At 41.7% G+C, this 13,430-nt stretch overlaps 1 protein-coding gene across 1 annotated transcript in view; it reads right to left on the reverse strand.

Moving 5' to 3' along the window:
- Positions 1-1,345: 1,345 nt before the first annotated feature.
- Positions 1,346-13,430, reverse strand: part of IMPG2 (interphotoreceptor matrix proteoglycan 2) — a 66,250-nt gene continuing 54,165 nt past the window's right edge. Inside the window, exons 16-22 of the mRNA XM_086622850.1 lie at positions 9,885-10,209; positions 7,575-9,331; positions 6,466-6,685; positions 5,057-5,267; positions 2,725-2,913; positions 2,315-2,537; positions 1,346-1,429 (exon numbers count right to left, since the gene is read on the reverse strand). Of these exons, the coding sequence (XP_086478976.1) occupies positions 1,346-1,429; positions 2,315-2,537; positions 2,725-2,913; positions 5,057-5,267; positions 6,466-6,685; positions 7,575-9,331; positions 9,885-10,209 (3,009 nt within the window). The remainder of the gene's footprint in view (positions 1,430-2,314; positions 2,538-2,724; positions 2,914-5,056; positions 5,268-6,465; positions 6,686-7,574; positions 9,332-9,884; positions 10,210-13,430) is intronic.

Below are 13,430 nucleotides of genomic sequence, written 5' to 3' on the forward strand. Positions count from 1 at the left end.
GTGTGCAAGCCAAGGGTTTCTTTCTGCTAGTGCTTCACACCTGTGAAACTGCTACAGTAGCCTCCACTCAGGGGATAAATGCCAGACAGGGCTTTTAAATGCGCGTTTTATTTTGGTTGTGCACCTGTCTTCTCTTACCTGAGGAGATTTTTTCGCTGTGGTATATAAACTTTCACTGTCTGCTTCAGAGTTAAAGAAAAATGAACTTTCATAACCTCTGCCACTTCTGATCACCTCTTTAAAATGTCACTTTACACAGAAAAGCCAGAAGTAATTGAGATAAACAGACATCTGTACATTTTAGCCATTCATTTAGAAAACATCTGTATCCATCCATGCAACGTTAAGTATAAGTAACTTTGCAGTTACATCTGAGCCCATTGCTATGGCAACAAGGTAGTCTTTATCTCCCACGTGAGTTCTATTGATTTCTTTTTTTTCTTAAAGCAGCTTCCTGAAATGAAAAACAGAGAGCAATGATTAAGTTAGTCTCTTTCAAGCATTGGACTCGAGGCTTATATGAGGCAGCCCTTACTACATTCCAGCTGTGGAAAATTTAGATACTGATCCTTTTCAAAATGAAAAAATGAAGAACTGACATGAAAAAATGTGAACTGCTGTTACTTTCAATTAAAAAAAAAAGTACAGTTGATGATCTTGGAACACAAGATTTTTGCTACTGTGGCTATCTGTATTTAACAGGATCCCAAGGAATTGTACTACAGTATCTTTCCAAGTAACAGAGCTAGCTGTGATGTGCTGCTTGTTACAGTGAGAGTACAGTTCATAGGAGCGTGTATGCTAATAATGAATTCCTTGATGGCCTTTTTCATGGTTAACTTTCATCAAGGCACCCAGCTCAGCTTGGTTAGTTGTTTGTGACTGAAAGCTTTCTGTTGTGGTAGGTGCTTACTGGACCAGACAGGACTGTACTAGCCAACTGTTGGTTTTCAGTCGGCTGCCAAGTCTTGAGAACTCAAGATAAATTAACATGCTTTTAAAACTTCTGTTTAAACAGAACATCAGGCAAGAGTAACACCACTAGAAGAGTTAAGAAGGTTCTATCTGTGCTTTTAAGGACCTAAATAGATGTCAGTGCTTCTCTGACACCCATTAACTTTGGGATTCCTCTTCACTGCTTTTAACATACCTTCTGGGGCTATCTACTTTTGACACGGATTATTTCAAGTACTTTAAAAGGACTGAACCACTTCAGAAACAATGTTGATGTCTTAACCTCTAGTGTCCCAGCGTTTCTAGACCCTTCATATGAAAAAAACAGTAATGTAGTGAAGGCCACACGAGAAGACATCTAAGGAGTTATTACCCAGACAAGACACTTCACTCACATTTGATGCTGCCTAACAAACTCTGCAAACTGACGGTCTTTAGCGTAGAGTTCTATAATTCGAATTCGGTCCTGAATCTCCTAGAATACAAGAAACACAGTTTTAAGTATGTAACAGAAATTAGAATACTACTGAAATAACTGACTTCTGGGTTTTGGAAAATAAAACTGTCATGCTTTGCTACTTCAAGGAGTAGAGCTTGAAATTGGGCACTCCAATACTAAAATTCTTCTTTATGCTGTTTATTTTGGTGTTTGTTTGTTTGTTGGGTTTTTTTTAAGTGAAGCACTTAATTGGAGACCAGGAATACTTTATTTTTAAATCAAAACCAGGGTTTGGATAGAGTGTGGCATTTCAACAGGCTTTAACAAAACCATTTCTCTCTCACAGATACTTTGCCTACAAGCCCAGCCACAGTCTGGATTCACATCTCTCACAGTTGCTTAAGGATTTGTGGTTAGTTCCTGGATGTGAATCCCTTCTCTTTAGCCTTCTAGAGTAAACCCTGGATACTGTGTATATGGGAAGGAAGGAGAAGGATGCAATCTTACTTGCAGGTTATAGAAAGACCTGAACTTTAAAAAAAAAAAGAGAAAGAAAGAAAGAAAGGAAAGCCCTGTAAAAAGGCCTGGATGTGGATGCACCACCCTACTCTTACATAAGGTACTTGTCATTAAAAGTGAAAGGCTGTGTTGACCAATACAGCAAACCTCCCCAACTCCCATGAAGTTACTTAAGCAGTCAGCTCCCTTCATCATGTGAAATTCATTACAAGTCAGAACAAACCCATCCTTTTCCCTATACCTGATAGCAAGTAGGGAAAGAAATCCTTTCTCTCTTAAATAGTTGGAGCAGCCATAGTTGCAAGTTGTTTACCTAGAGCATAGATGTTGGGGAAAGCCTGGGCCCACCTCTCAGGTGACAAGTGTCGAATAAGCTTATTGTTCACATGATCTTTTCCATGCCGCTATGAAAACAAGGTCATTTACCTCCTTGGTAAGCTCACTGTTTTCATAAATGTGCCTGATCTCTTCACTGCTGTAGTCTGTGGATGTCTCTGCACTGGTAGAACTGTAGGACGTGAGCTGAGGGTAGCGCCGGTAATAATGGCTGTAGCCAGTCGTATCACTTTCATACATGGGGTTGTATTTAACTGCGTTCTCAATGGACGAGAGGCTGTCACCCTGCCTGGGGGAGCAGTAAACAAACTGTGAGCTTCTCTGCGGCCTGGGAGGGCAGCAGATAGATTTAGGAAGCCTGATATTTGGAGGCACCTGTACATCCTGTTGCTTGTCAGCTGTGCGATACAAGACTTAGGACAGAATTATCCTTATTGTAGCAGATGTGTTTTAAAACATCAGATGGTGTCACTTACCCCTGTGAATCCTCGGTGTCACTCTTTGTGTACTGGTCTCGAAGGGTCCTGGCCAAGAAGAAGATGACAGCAGACGCCACAAGAAGGAATCCTGCTACAGAAGCAATTGCAATACCCACCACCAGTGGCTCCGACACGTATTCTTCACAGTGCTCCCCTCTGTACCACCAGTTCTCTCCCACACGACACCTGCAACAAAGAAACATGGGGAAATTAAACACCAGCAAAAGCTTTGGTTAAGGTATATATACTTAACTTCCTGTTATAATGTGCCTTCGGGTAAGTCACCTCAATAAATACATTTGCATGTTCAAGCACCAACTTTCTCTTATTGTTATTACTGTGAACAGCCTTTTTGGTATAGAATCGTAGAATGGTTTGGGTTGGAAGGGACTTTTAAAGGGCATCTACTCCAACCTCCCTACAGGAGGCAGGTACATCTTCCGCTAAATCAGGTTGCTCAGAGCCCAGTCCAACCTAACCTTGAATTTTTACAGGGATGGGGCATCTGACACCTCTCTGGGCAACCTGTGCCAGTGTTTCACCACCCTCATCATAAACAATTCCTTATATCTAGTCTGAATATACCCTCTTTTAGTTTAAAACCATTACTCCTTGTCCTATCACAACAGGCCCTACTAAAAAGTCTGTGTCCATCTTTCTTATAGCCTCTTCTAAGTATTGAAAGGCCCAGTAGCATCTCCCTGGAGCCTTCTCTTCTCCATGCTGAGCAACCCCAATTACTGAATTGAGTGAAGACAGGTGAACTAATAAAAGGATCATGCATTTATGATGGAAAAAAAACAACTGTGTTTTTTGGAATTTAGTTGTGTTAGTCTAAACACCTTCCAGATTTAGGTGAGAAATCATGCCTTGATTGATCCTTTCACATGACGCACCAAACACTAAAGGTAGAAAGCAGTTGTCTTAATTAGCATGTAATGTAAATACAAATGAAAGTGTGTTAAACAAGAAGAATGTTTATAGTCTAGTGAACTCCACAATGAGTAGTTAAAGAAACATATTAAACAAAGGACTAGAAAGAAGTGTGTGTCCAAGGTTGTATCTTTGGAACGGTTGCCCAAAACAACGTTCAGGCTTTCTGCCTTGCCGTGGTTTTTAACGTGAGAACTGTAATGTTAATACTGACTTTGAATATACTAGTAAAAATAATGTGTTTGCATTATGTGTGTGTTGGGGAGTTTTTGTTATAAAAACTCAAGGAACTGTAAGAGTGTTATGACCACACACAGCAATGAACCTTATTAATAAGAAATAGCAGTAAATTAAATCTAACATAAATACCTGAAATAGTTTCTGAAAGTAGTAAGCAATACTTTGTTTTTCAAAAAATTCTTAATAAATACTGACTGGAGCGTGCTTGAGTTCAGGTACTTACCTGCTTCTAAGTAACACTACTATACAAATATGACAAAATTTATAATTAATCAGTGATAGTATCATTTTTATAGCTCTAAATCATTATTATTTCTCTTGTTAACTGCTAGGGCTCTAAGATTGACTTTAGAGATATTCTAGGTAAACTTCTTTTAAAAAAACAAAACAAAACCAAACACCTGAAGTAACATTAATAACTACTAGCAGTAATATTCTTTTTTGCAATGTCTCCTGCCTTTTGTTGATATTTAAAAAGAGACTGTTAGATTGCTTGAAGTGGAAAAAGTTAAACGCAATGTCAGAAGGAGCATTGATTTGTCTATCCAAGTCTTTTCCATTACCTGTAAAATACAGAGATCCTGTTCAAATGTATCTGTATCTTTTTAAAAGCAAAAATTTGAACCAGGAGGCCTATGCCTTGATCCTTTTATGAAGCACACATCATTGTTCCCAAATGGCCAATGATTTACTTTTATGACTTTATCTTAACCAAGAGCACTATTTTTAATGTATTTATGCTGTATGAATATGCCTTCAGACACGTACTTTTGTGATGGAATTAACTCTCATATGGTTTATGACATTATCTAACATTTTGAGATACTTGAGAAAACCTCTGGAGATGAATTCCATCCCCAAAGGTCAATGAAGGTGATTGGAACAACTGAGTATGTTCCATCACTACCATTTTTCCTAGTTCGTATTATTTCCTGATGTTTCTTTTCTACTAATGAAATTTGTTACCCTCTCACCTCTGATAATTACAAAGGAAGACTAACGTTAATATTGGGACACTCACTCAGCAGCATAACGTGAATGATAATCGTTATCATCTTAGGGAATTTTGTGCAAATCTTGTCGAATGCTACAACACAGGAGACAATAAGGGGTTTCCATACAGGAAGCACACATATTTAACAGCAGGATGACCTACCTACAGATGGCCCCTTGCCCAGGGCTTATGTCACACTTCCCGTCGTTCAGGCAGAAGTTCGGTTGCAGGTCACAAATGCTGTTGCATGGCAGCCCGTCGATGCTCAGGTAGCCGGGATTGCAGACACACTCAGCTTCCCCGCTCCAGCGATTTACTAAGCATTCGGAGAACTCATTGCAGGCCTGGAACTTGCAGGGATCTGCTTGCTCACCTGAAATACGCAGGGCAGAAAATATTAACAATAAAGGAGAACCTTAACTGGGGTGAAGTGCTGGCTGTCTGCTGCCGTTTTCTCTAATGGTCTCTTAGTTAAAATAACCCACAAAAATCCTGCGTGTGTCTTTCCTGAGTAACAAAAGGTTCCGCTAAGGTGAACAAGCACTAGGACGTGTTCCTCTGTCTGCCTGCAGAGTGCATGTCTGCATGGCTAAGACCACCCAACAAGCCAATCAAAAAGGCAAGTATTACTGGAACTTGCAGAACCTCAGATGTTCTCCATCTGCTGGAACCATATTTTGCAAATGAGCAACACACAGCTGATCTCCAGTATTCCTTCTAACAGAAAACCTAGGCAGTGTAGAGGGAATGGCAAGGGGGCTTTGGGCACTCACCACCTACTGTGAGGGGATTTGCCTTTTTGTCTGCAAGGAACACAAGCTTGTGGTGTTTGAGATCTCTCACTTGTATCACGCTTCAGAGGGCAGCCATACGGTTGAACAGTATCACAAGATCTGTCGTGCTAATTAGACCCTCTTTCTAAGAGAGCTACCTCAGAAGAACAGCTACCATCTGCCAACAGGTCAGCACTATTATTTGTCTCTAAGATTAACATAGGAAATATTTCTGAGTTGCTGATATGGTGAACTACTGGCTAATGTAGATGGGAAAAACTTTCTCCCTGCATCAGAGGAGTGAACTCAGAGGGTCTGTAGCTTTTTACTGCAACCAGGACCTTTCCACAAGAGTTAGGTGGCAGCTGTTACCTGTGCAGATGCCCATCTGGCAGCTAAACTGGCTGCCACCTGTGGGAATAACCACACGGAAAAAGTTCAAACCACACATGAAACTAAGCACAGGAGAGATGGGCACCGCTGTTCTGGCTGCCCGGCCTTCCCTCCCACTCCTCGGTGAAAGGGCAGTGGCCTTTTAAAGAGCATTACATGAGCTGATTTTGTTCTCGGGCTTCTGTGTGGGCCCCATAGAGTTTGCTCGATCTGGGTCATTCATTTCTTTAATCCCGTAACAGATTTTCATTTTTTTGTTTGAACTCTGTGACAGACTCTCTCTCTAAGGCCCAGCCTGGGAAAAGCAGGGGACAGTCTCTGAACCACTGGGATCCTTAGTAAGTTCTTAAAGCAGAAGTTGCTCTAAATCCCTTGCTCCAAACTGCATTCCCCTGCCATCCTTACCCGATTCCACATCCAGGGAGTATTTATCGATGGCCAGGTTCATGGTGTGATACGCAGTGTTGCAGAAGTCTTCCAGGATCATGTACACAGCGTTGGTGACGTTCCGAGGCACAGGTTTGGCAAATTTCATTCGACTGTTCACCACGATGCTGCCATTTCTGAAGTTCAGGATTTCCAGATTCTGGAAGCCCGTCAGGTTTGACTGAAGGTAGGGCACCAGCTGCAACACGGGGGATGTGACAGAAAAGCTGAATCCTTGAATCTCTGCTCAAGCCAGTTGCAATGTTACTGCTTCGGACAGTGGGAGTCTGAACTATTTTAACCAAATCCCACAGCAAAGGCATTAAAACTTTGCCCAGTTTAGGCCCGCACTGGCAGCCTGCCAGGAGCCCGAGTACTTCAGGCAGTAATTAAGGATATGCTGATTTGCAGTTTCCAAAAATCTACAATTCAGGAACACAGTTCTCGGGACACACAGAGTGCTCCCCCTTGATCTAAGCACTGGACATACTCACCGTTTCACAGAGTACTTCTTCAAGCACCTCCCCCTTCCCTCTCTCTCCTTTGCTTCCTTTGTCGCCCACAACAAAACGTTCATTCCAGTCACGAGAGGGGAATTTCCCAGTTAGAATTTGACAGTTGTGGCTGTAGAACACCTCTGAAGCTTTGCTAGCCATCAGTCAATTTAGGAACAACTTAGTTCCCTGAACTACCTCTTACTTAGGATGGGTCGAATGCGTTGCAGAAAAGTTACCTCGTCAGAGCCCCAGTTTATTTACTTCTCTCTCCCTACAGACTAATACGGAGCACTCGGGAAGCAAGTGAGGGGGGACCATTGCCGTGACTTCAGCTACACTGCTACATTTATTGTCACCAGCAGAGCCTCTGGCCCACAGCGTTAGGAAGTTACTGTTTGGAGAAACTGCTGACTGAATAAAAAACACCCCACTCCCCTATTTCCAGCCAGAACTTTCCAATGGAGTGACACAAATAATATCTGTAAACACCAGGTTTGAGTTGCTCTCTGCAAAAGAGAGCCAACAAACTGTTATTTACCGACAACTTTTGTCTGTCTGGTAACGGACATTTAGCATGGAAGTGATTCTTACCAGTTCCAAGAATCGCTGCTCCAACGCTTTGTATTCAGGGGAGTTTTTATTAAACAGGTCCTCTGAAAACATCATGTTGGTCACCCGAAGGCTGAAAAACACAACTAGAGCTCGTGATGGGACAGGAGTACTACTGCGATTTTCATGTGTGGCCCAGGCCACGCTGGCCATCCCTGTGGACTGGACATGAGTTGTTAGCTCCACGTGACTTTCAGTCATGGTCCTTCCCTCCTCGGTCAGCTTAGGAGAAAAGCGGACAGTGCCCACACGATCCAGGTCCGCTGAAACATCCAGGACTCTCGTCGTCTCATCTCCCAGCTTTGTTGAGGTAGCCACAGACGATGATGCCGTGGACCCCTGAGGAGGGAGATGGGATGGAAGCTCAACAGTGCTCGTTGTTACACTCACCGTTACGTAAGAGTTCAGAGCAGTGCTGAAGCTCATGGAAACATGCGTGTCATGGTCTGTACCACCCTGCACAGCAAAGCCCTCTAGAGCAGTGGTCTGATCTAATTCAGAAGGAACTGCAGTTGAAACTGGAGTGGCAGTTGGCATTGCTGATTGCACTGTCTGGTCTAATGAGTTTTCTAGTGCTCTGTCAGTAGGCCAAACATCAGCTGGTTTCTTCACTGCTGGTCCAGTAGTGTCTTGGTCTGCCAATGATGAATCTAGGGTTTTCTGCTCTTCCATGGAAGCATCAGGCTTTACTATGGAAGGATCTGCAGGCAGAATAGTTTCTGAAGAGCTTGTGTCCAAGTGGCCTATTGCAGCAGCTTCAGTTACATCTGACTGCCCCACTGTGAACAGTTCTTCTACTGTTGCCCTGTCTTCATTTTGGTGCTCGACTGCTTCAGAAATGATGTTCTGACCTATGCTGGACTCTTCAGGTTGCTCCATGACTACAGTAGACGCAAGAAGACTATCTTCCAGAGGCAGACCTGTATTGCGTGGTGAGACAGGGGGCTCTCCAGTTGGCATGTCTACAAAGGAATGGTCCACTGAAGGCTCCAAAACCAAGGATGGTATAACAAAAGATGAATCATACGTGCTCAATGTTTCTGTCTGTGTAGGTGGCTCCACAGATGATGGCTTTTCTGTCTGTAACAGAGGTACCTGCTGAGTTGTAGTCTCTGGAAAGACAAATACTTCAGGCTCATCGAGGAAATCTTTTATATTTGCCATACCTTCATTCTCATCTTTGGAAGGACCATCATCTAATTTATTCCTAGAGTTAAGAATATAGTCTAAGATCATACCTTCAGGAATATCCTCAGTTCTGATTAACAAAGACTCATTGTCATCTTCAAGCCAGCTATCGGGACCAGGATAGAAAACTGGTTCCAGTGTTGCTTCTTCCCAAGGCCAAATACTTGATTCCATTTCTTTTCCTGAACCATCAAAAGCTGAACCAGACCCATCATCATATATAACTCTATCTCCAAGATACATATCAGTTTCGTCTTCCATAGTTGGTACTTCTAAGGGAAAAGGAATTTCTTCCACAGACTTCTGCAACATGGAGTCTGCATTGTTATCATCTGCACTGCTACTGCCTGCAGGACTACCCTGAGTTACTTCTTCCTTCTCAGTAGATACTGTTTCTTTACTATCAGTCTCTGTGACTGATGAAGAGGCCACTGTCGGTGCAGAGAGCAGAGGAACTGCATAATCATCTGTAGATGGAGGTTCTTGAGGCACAAGGTGAGGAGGACTTGAAGGCAAAAGAAGGTCTTCAGATAGTCCAGTGTCTTCAAACGCTAAAAATAAATTTCCAATTAGTTGTTGTTTATGATAAAAAGTGTCAAATTCCACTGATTTAATTGCCTGTAGATCTGTATTCAGCATGTTTCCCATGATGCAGCCTGGCTTTTGTATGCCCAAGTCAGAAGGACCCCTGCTGACCACTCCCAGTTTTCATTCAGATATTCTACAGGCCAAGTCAAGACTGCAGAGTAAGCAATAAGCAGTGACTGTGTGGCACATCCTTAGGCTACTCAGACTACTTCAGAGATCAGCTGTCTCTGCACGGCAGCCCTAAACATGCCCTAGATGAAAATACTTCTGTGCAATTAAACAAGTATGTGCGCACCATTTCCCGAAGGGATAAACAGGCATTATTAGCTGTGACAAACGTCTTACCTTAGGATATTTTTCTTGGATATACGCACACAGGAAAGGTAAAAACTATCAGAGAAAGATACCTGATTTTTTAGACCTTTCTGAAAAGTCATTTTGCTGAACTATACCTTTGGTGAGTATCAGGAAGTACTGGCATCGAAATTTAAGCTTGAGTCAAGGGCATTAACTTACCATCTAAAGAATTGGGGATTGAAAGCCATTCCAGGGAGTCCCCAGAATCACGCCCTGACGCTGGTGCAGTGACCAAATGAGGAGCCCAATTCCCATCCTCTAAATTCAGCCCATCAGGCAAAGATGTGATGTCAGCCTCTGAGGACAGCGGAGCTTCAGGTGCCAGACTGGTGTCAGAGTCCAGATTTTCTGGTCTTGGCCAGATTTCATTGTCGTTGGACTGTTCACTATCTGAAGTGGAATCTGGTTTGGTGAAGTCAAAGGGCAAGGTATTGCTGACAGTCGATTCATCTGCTGAAGGCCGTTCAGCTAAAAAGGTGCTGTCCTGGAACATAAACCCACTATTAGTATTTCCACTATTACAGGGGAAGCACCGGCTGTCCGCGTTGGGCTGAACAGATAAACGGTGCTAGCAGCAGCCAACACCAAAACCTGGTACTGCTGCCTCTGTGGGAAAGTGAGGCACAGCAGCAGGAGGGGCCAAACTGGGAGGACTGGCAAATGTCCACCCTTGGCTAATCATGTGCAATCTACGTGTAAAATGCACATCCTTGTGACACACGTTCCGTGCCCAGTCACGTCCACTAGAAAGAGAAAGAAGCCATTCGGGTTGTCTGGAGTGCAGCTTCAGGTACAGGATCAAGATCCCATCTCCTTTTTCTTTACTGAAAAAATGGATCTGTCCATTTCTAATTAAATCAAAGTTAAATGTGCACAGAACTGCCGGCCTTCCTAAAGCATGAAGAGGGCTTGGCAGCTGTTATTTATCAGCTACGTAATCCACACAGTAATTATAACATTGGGGTTACTATGACACATAAAACAGTTTAGAAATGGAATTCGAATGTATCCGTGCCCTTTGGCCACTTAGTGCTACCTTATACTAGGTGGGTGTGGGAACCCAGGAGGGAAACAAAGACCATCATGTAAAGAGCAGCATTTAGAGCCTGAAACAACTTTAGTCTCAAAGCTGAGATGCCTGCGCAGAAAAAGAAATAAATCTCTTGGCAGTAATGACGAACAACAAAGAGTATGCACGATGAATCTGCAAATCGTTTGAAATGTGACAAAAGAATTCGGTTTTAAATCTCCAGTTTGCACACCGTTTACTCACTGCTCCATACCGCAGTCTTTATTTGGTTTACAGTTAGAATCTTGAGCACATTTCATCTTTCAATATTAATCTACTACCACGGTGTCTTATGAGGTAATTATGTTGGGAAAAATCAATTAAGAGATTAAATTATTTGGCTGTATCAAGGCTACAAAAGCAAGCTGACTGCCTAAAACTCAGAAATTAGTTCTTCACATGGATACTTGCCCACCTATCAATGCTGCACAGCAGTCTGAGATGGACACAAAAACCCCTTCAGGTATGAAAAACTGCCAAATAATTTAAAGCAGCAGCAATTTACTAAGAAGTAGCCAAATGCTGATGGTGACTAGTCAAGTTAAGTGGGCAGCGGACCCAGGTTCCTGTCAGACGTGTTACAGTTCGAAACAAACCAGTGATTTAACCATTTCTGTAGCTCACCATTCCTGACCAGTCTCTTCCTTTTACTTGACCAGCATGAGTAACAGGGAGAGTCCAAGTACTTTTCAATTTGAAATTTCACTCCTGGTTGAAATGTGGGGGAATTAAATTTTCAACTTCATTCAAACTGCATTTGAATGCTTTGGAAACAGAGTAGTTAAAGTTGTTTTCTTTAATTATTTGTCTGCCTGTATTGATCACATTTTTAAGCCAGTTGTTGTGCCACCACAGTCTCTTCACGTTTTTGCATTTATATGGTAACGAGCAGTCGAAAGGTATGTATACCATACAGACATGTGCTCCAGCAATTATCTTTTTTGGCAAAATTGACTACTATAAATAAAGCTGTAAAAAAAGTTACTGTGCAAGATTAGAAACAAATTACACATATAAATTCCAAAAAGAATGAAAAATGACAACCAGCAATAGCTTCTCAATACTTTTTTTTTTTCTTTTTTTAATGTGAGCATTTAGTTGCCAGGGATTGCACTTCATCATTTATTTGAGTGTGGATAGATGTTCCTATGACAACTAAAAAGATTCTTGTTACAGTGCAATATATTATATTAACAAGTTTAATATCATATTGGCAAGTTCTGTTTTTTTGCTGATGTCTTTTGAAAGGCTTACAAATATGACAAATGACTGTGAACACAGAACACCCTCCCTGATTTTCCATTTTCTGCTGCCAGAAAGGCATCGTATTCAGCAAGCCAGAGCATTCTACCTGTTACAACCCAAGAGAAATAACAAGAAAATCCAGATTTCAAAAACTAGACTTGATTTTTTTTTCTCTTTTTAAGAGACCTGTAAAACTCAAAGAAAAGAACTAATGATTAGTTGGTACCATCTGCTAGCAATTAGATGGTGAAGTCATGATAGTCCCACATTATGTCATGACTATGTCTGATAATACAAATCCAACTTATTCTCCAATCAGCTAAGAAAAACAATAGCAAAACTCTTTTTCATAGGTAACAGTTCTACTTGAACCATAAATGTTTGACATCTGTGGAAGCAATTGACTAATCACTTCAGCCTTGTTTACTATTTAAGGATGTTTATGATTTTCTTAAATTTATCTGAAATTACTTCCCAAATTATCTGTGTATTACAGATCGTGCATAGCTGTTTTTTGGATATACTCAATATCTTTTACATAATTAGAGTTTTTGACTGAAGACATAGGTGACATTATTACTCATAGTCCATGATTAGAAAAACGTAACTTCCAGGAATTTTTCTTATATATGGTATTCCCTAAAACTGGCTTAACATTTATTACTGCAAAGCTACCTCTACTCTAAAGTCTTCTTGCCTGCACATCTGTCAGAGTATCCACAGATAGAAAGATGGCAGAATTCTTTGTCTTACTAAAATAAACATCTGCACCGTTTCAATCGAGTTAGACAGCCCTAGTAAAGAGAAAGCCCTTTCCTGAAAGTTAACTTAAATTCATGTTTATCCACACCATGTTTAAGCCATTTATGGCAAATCCGTATGAATTTGCAGTTCAGCCATTATTTTAAAACTGGCATGAAATTAAGAATATTATACTGTGACTGTTCTAACAAAAACATTGGTATTCTGTGAAGTCACTGAGAATTTTGCTTCTGTAAAGATTTCAGAAGTTGGCCTGAAATTAAACGAGTCTGTGTTCACGACATTATCTCATAACGAACTTAGTGAAATCCTACCAACGAGCATAGGTGGATCTGGATTTTGGGGCATGAACAGAGCTCACTTCTTCCTGGCCAGCACATCTGTGTTAAACAACAGAGCGCAGAGCACGAACCTACTGGATAAATCCCTAAGCCCAGACACTGCTCCAGCGTTCAGAAATTCTAGCTGTCAGCAGAACTAATTGTCCCCATCTCAGTGTCACTGGCACCTAACTTGGCATCTCTGCTTAAAGTCCCATTGCATTGTACAGGCATGGTCAGGGATCCTGTGTCTTCTGTTCAATGGGGAGCGTCAGTCTACGTCCTGGGTGGTTCCAGAGGGAATCAGGT

This window comes from Tauraco erythrolophus, chromosome 1 (genome assembly GCF_009769465.1).
Source record: "Tauraco erythrolophus isolate bTauEry1 chromosome 1, bTauEry1.pri, whole genome shotgun sequence".
Taxonomy (NCBI): domain Eukaryota; kingdom Metazoa; phylum Chordata; class Aves; order Musophagiformes; family Musophagidae; genus Tauraco; species Tauraco erythrolophus.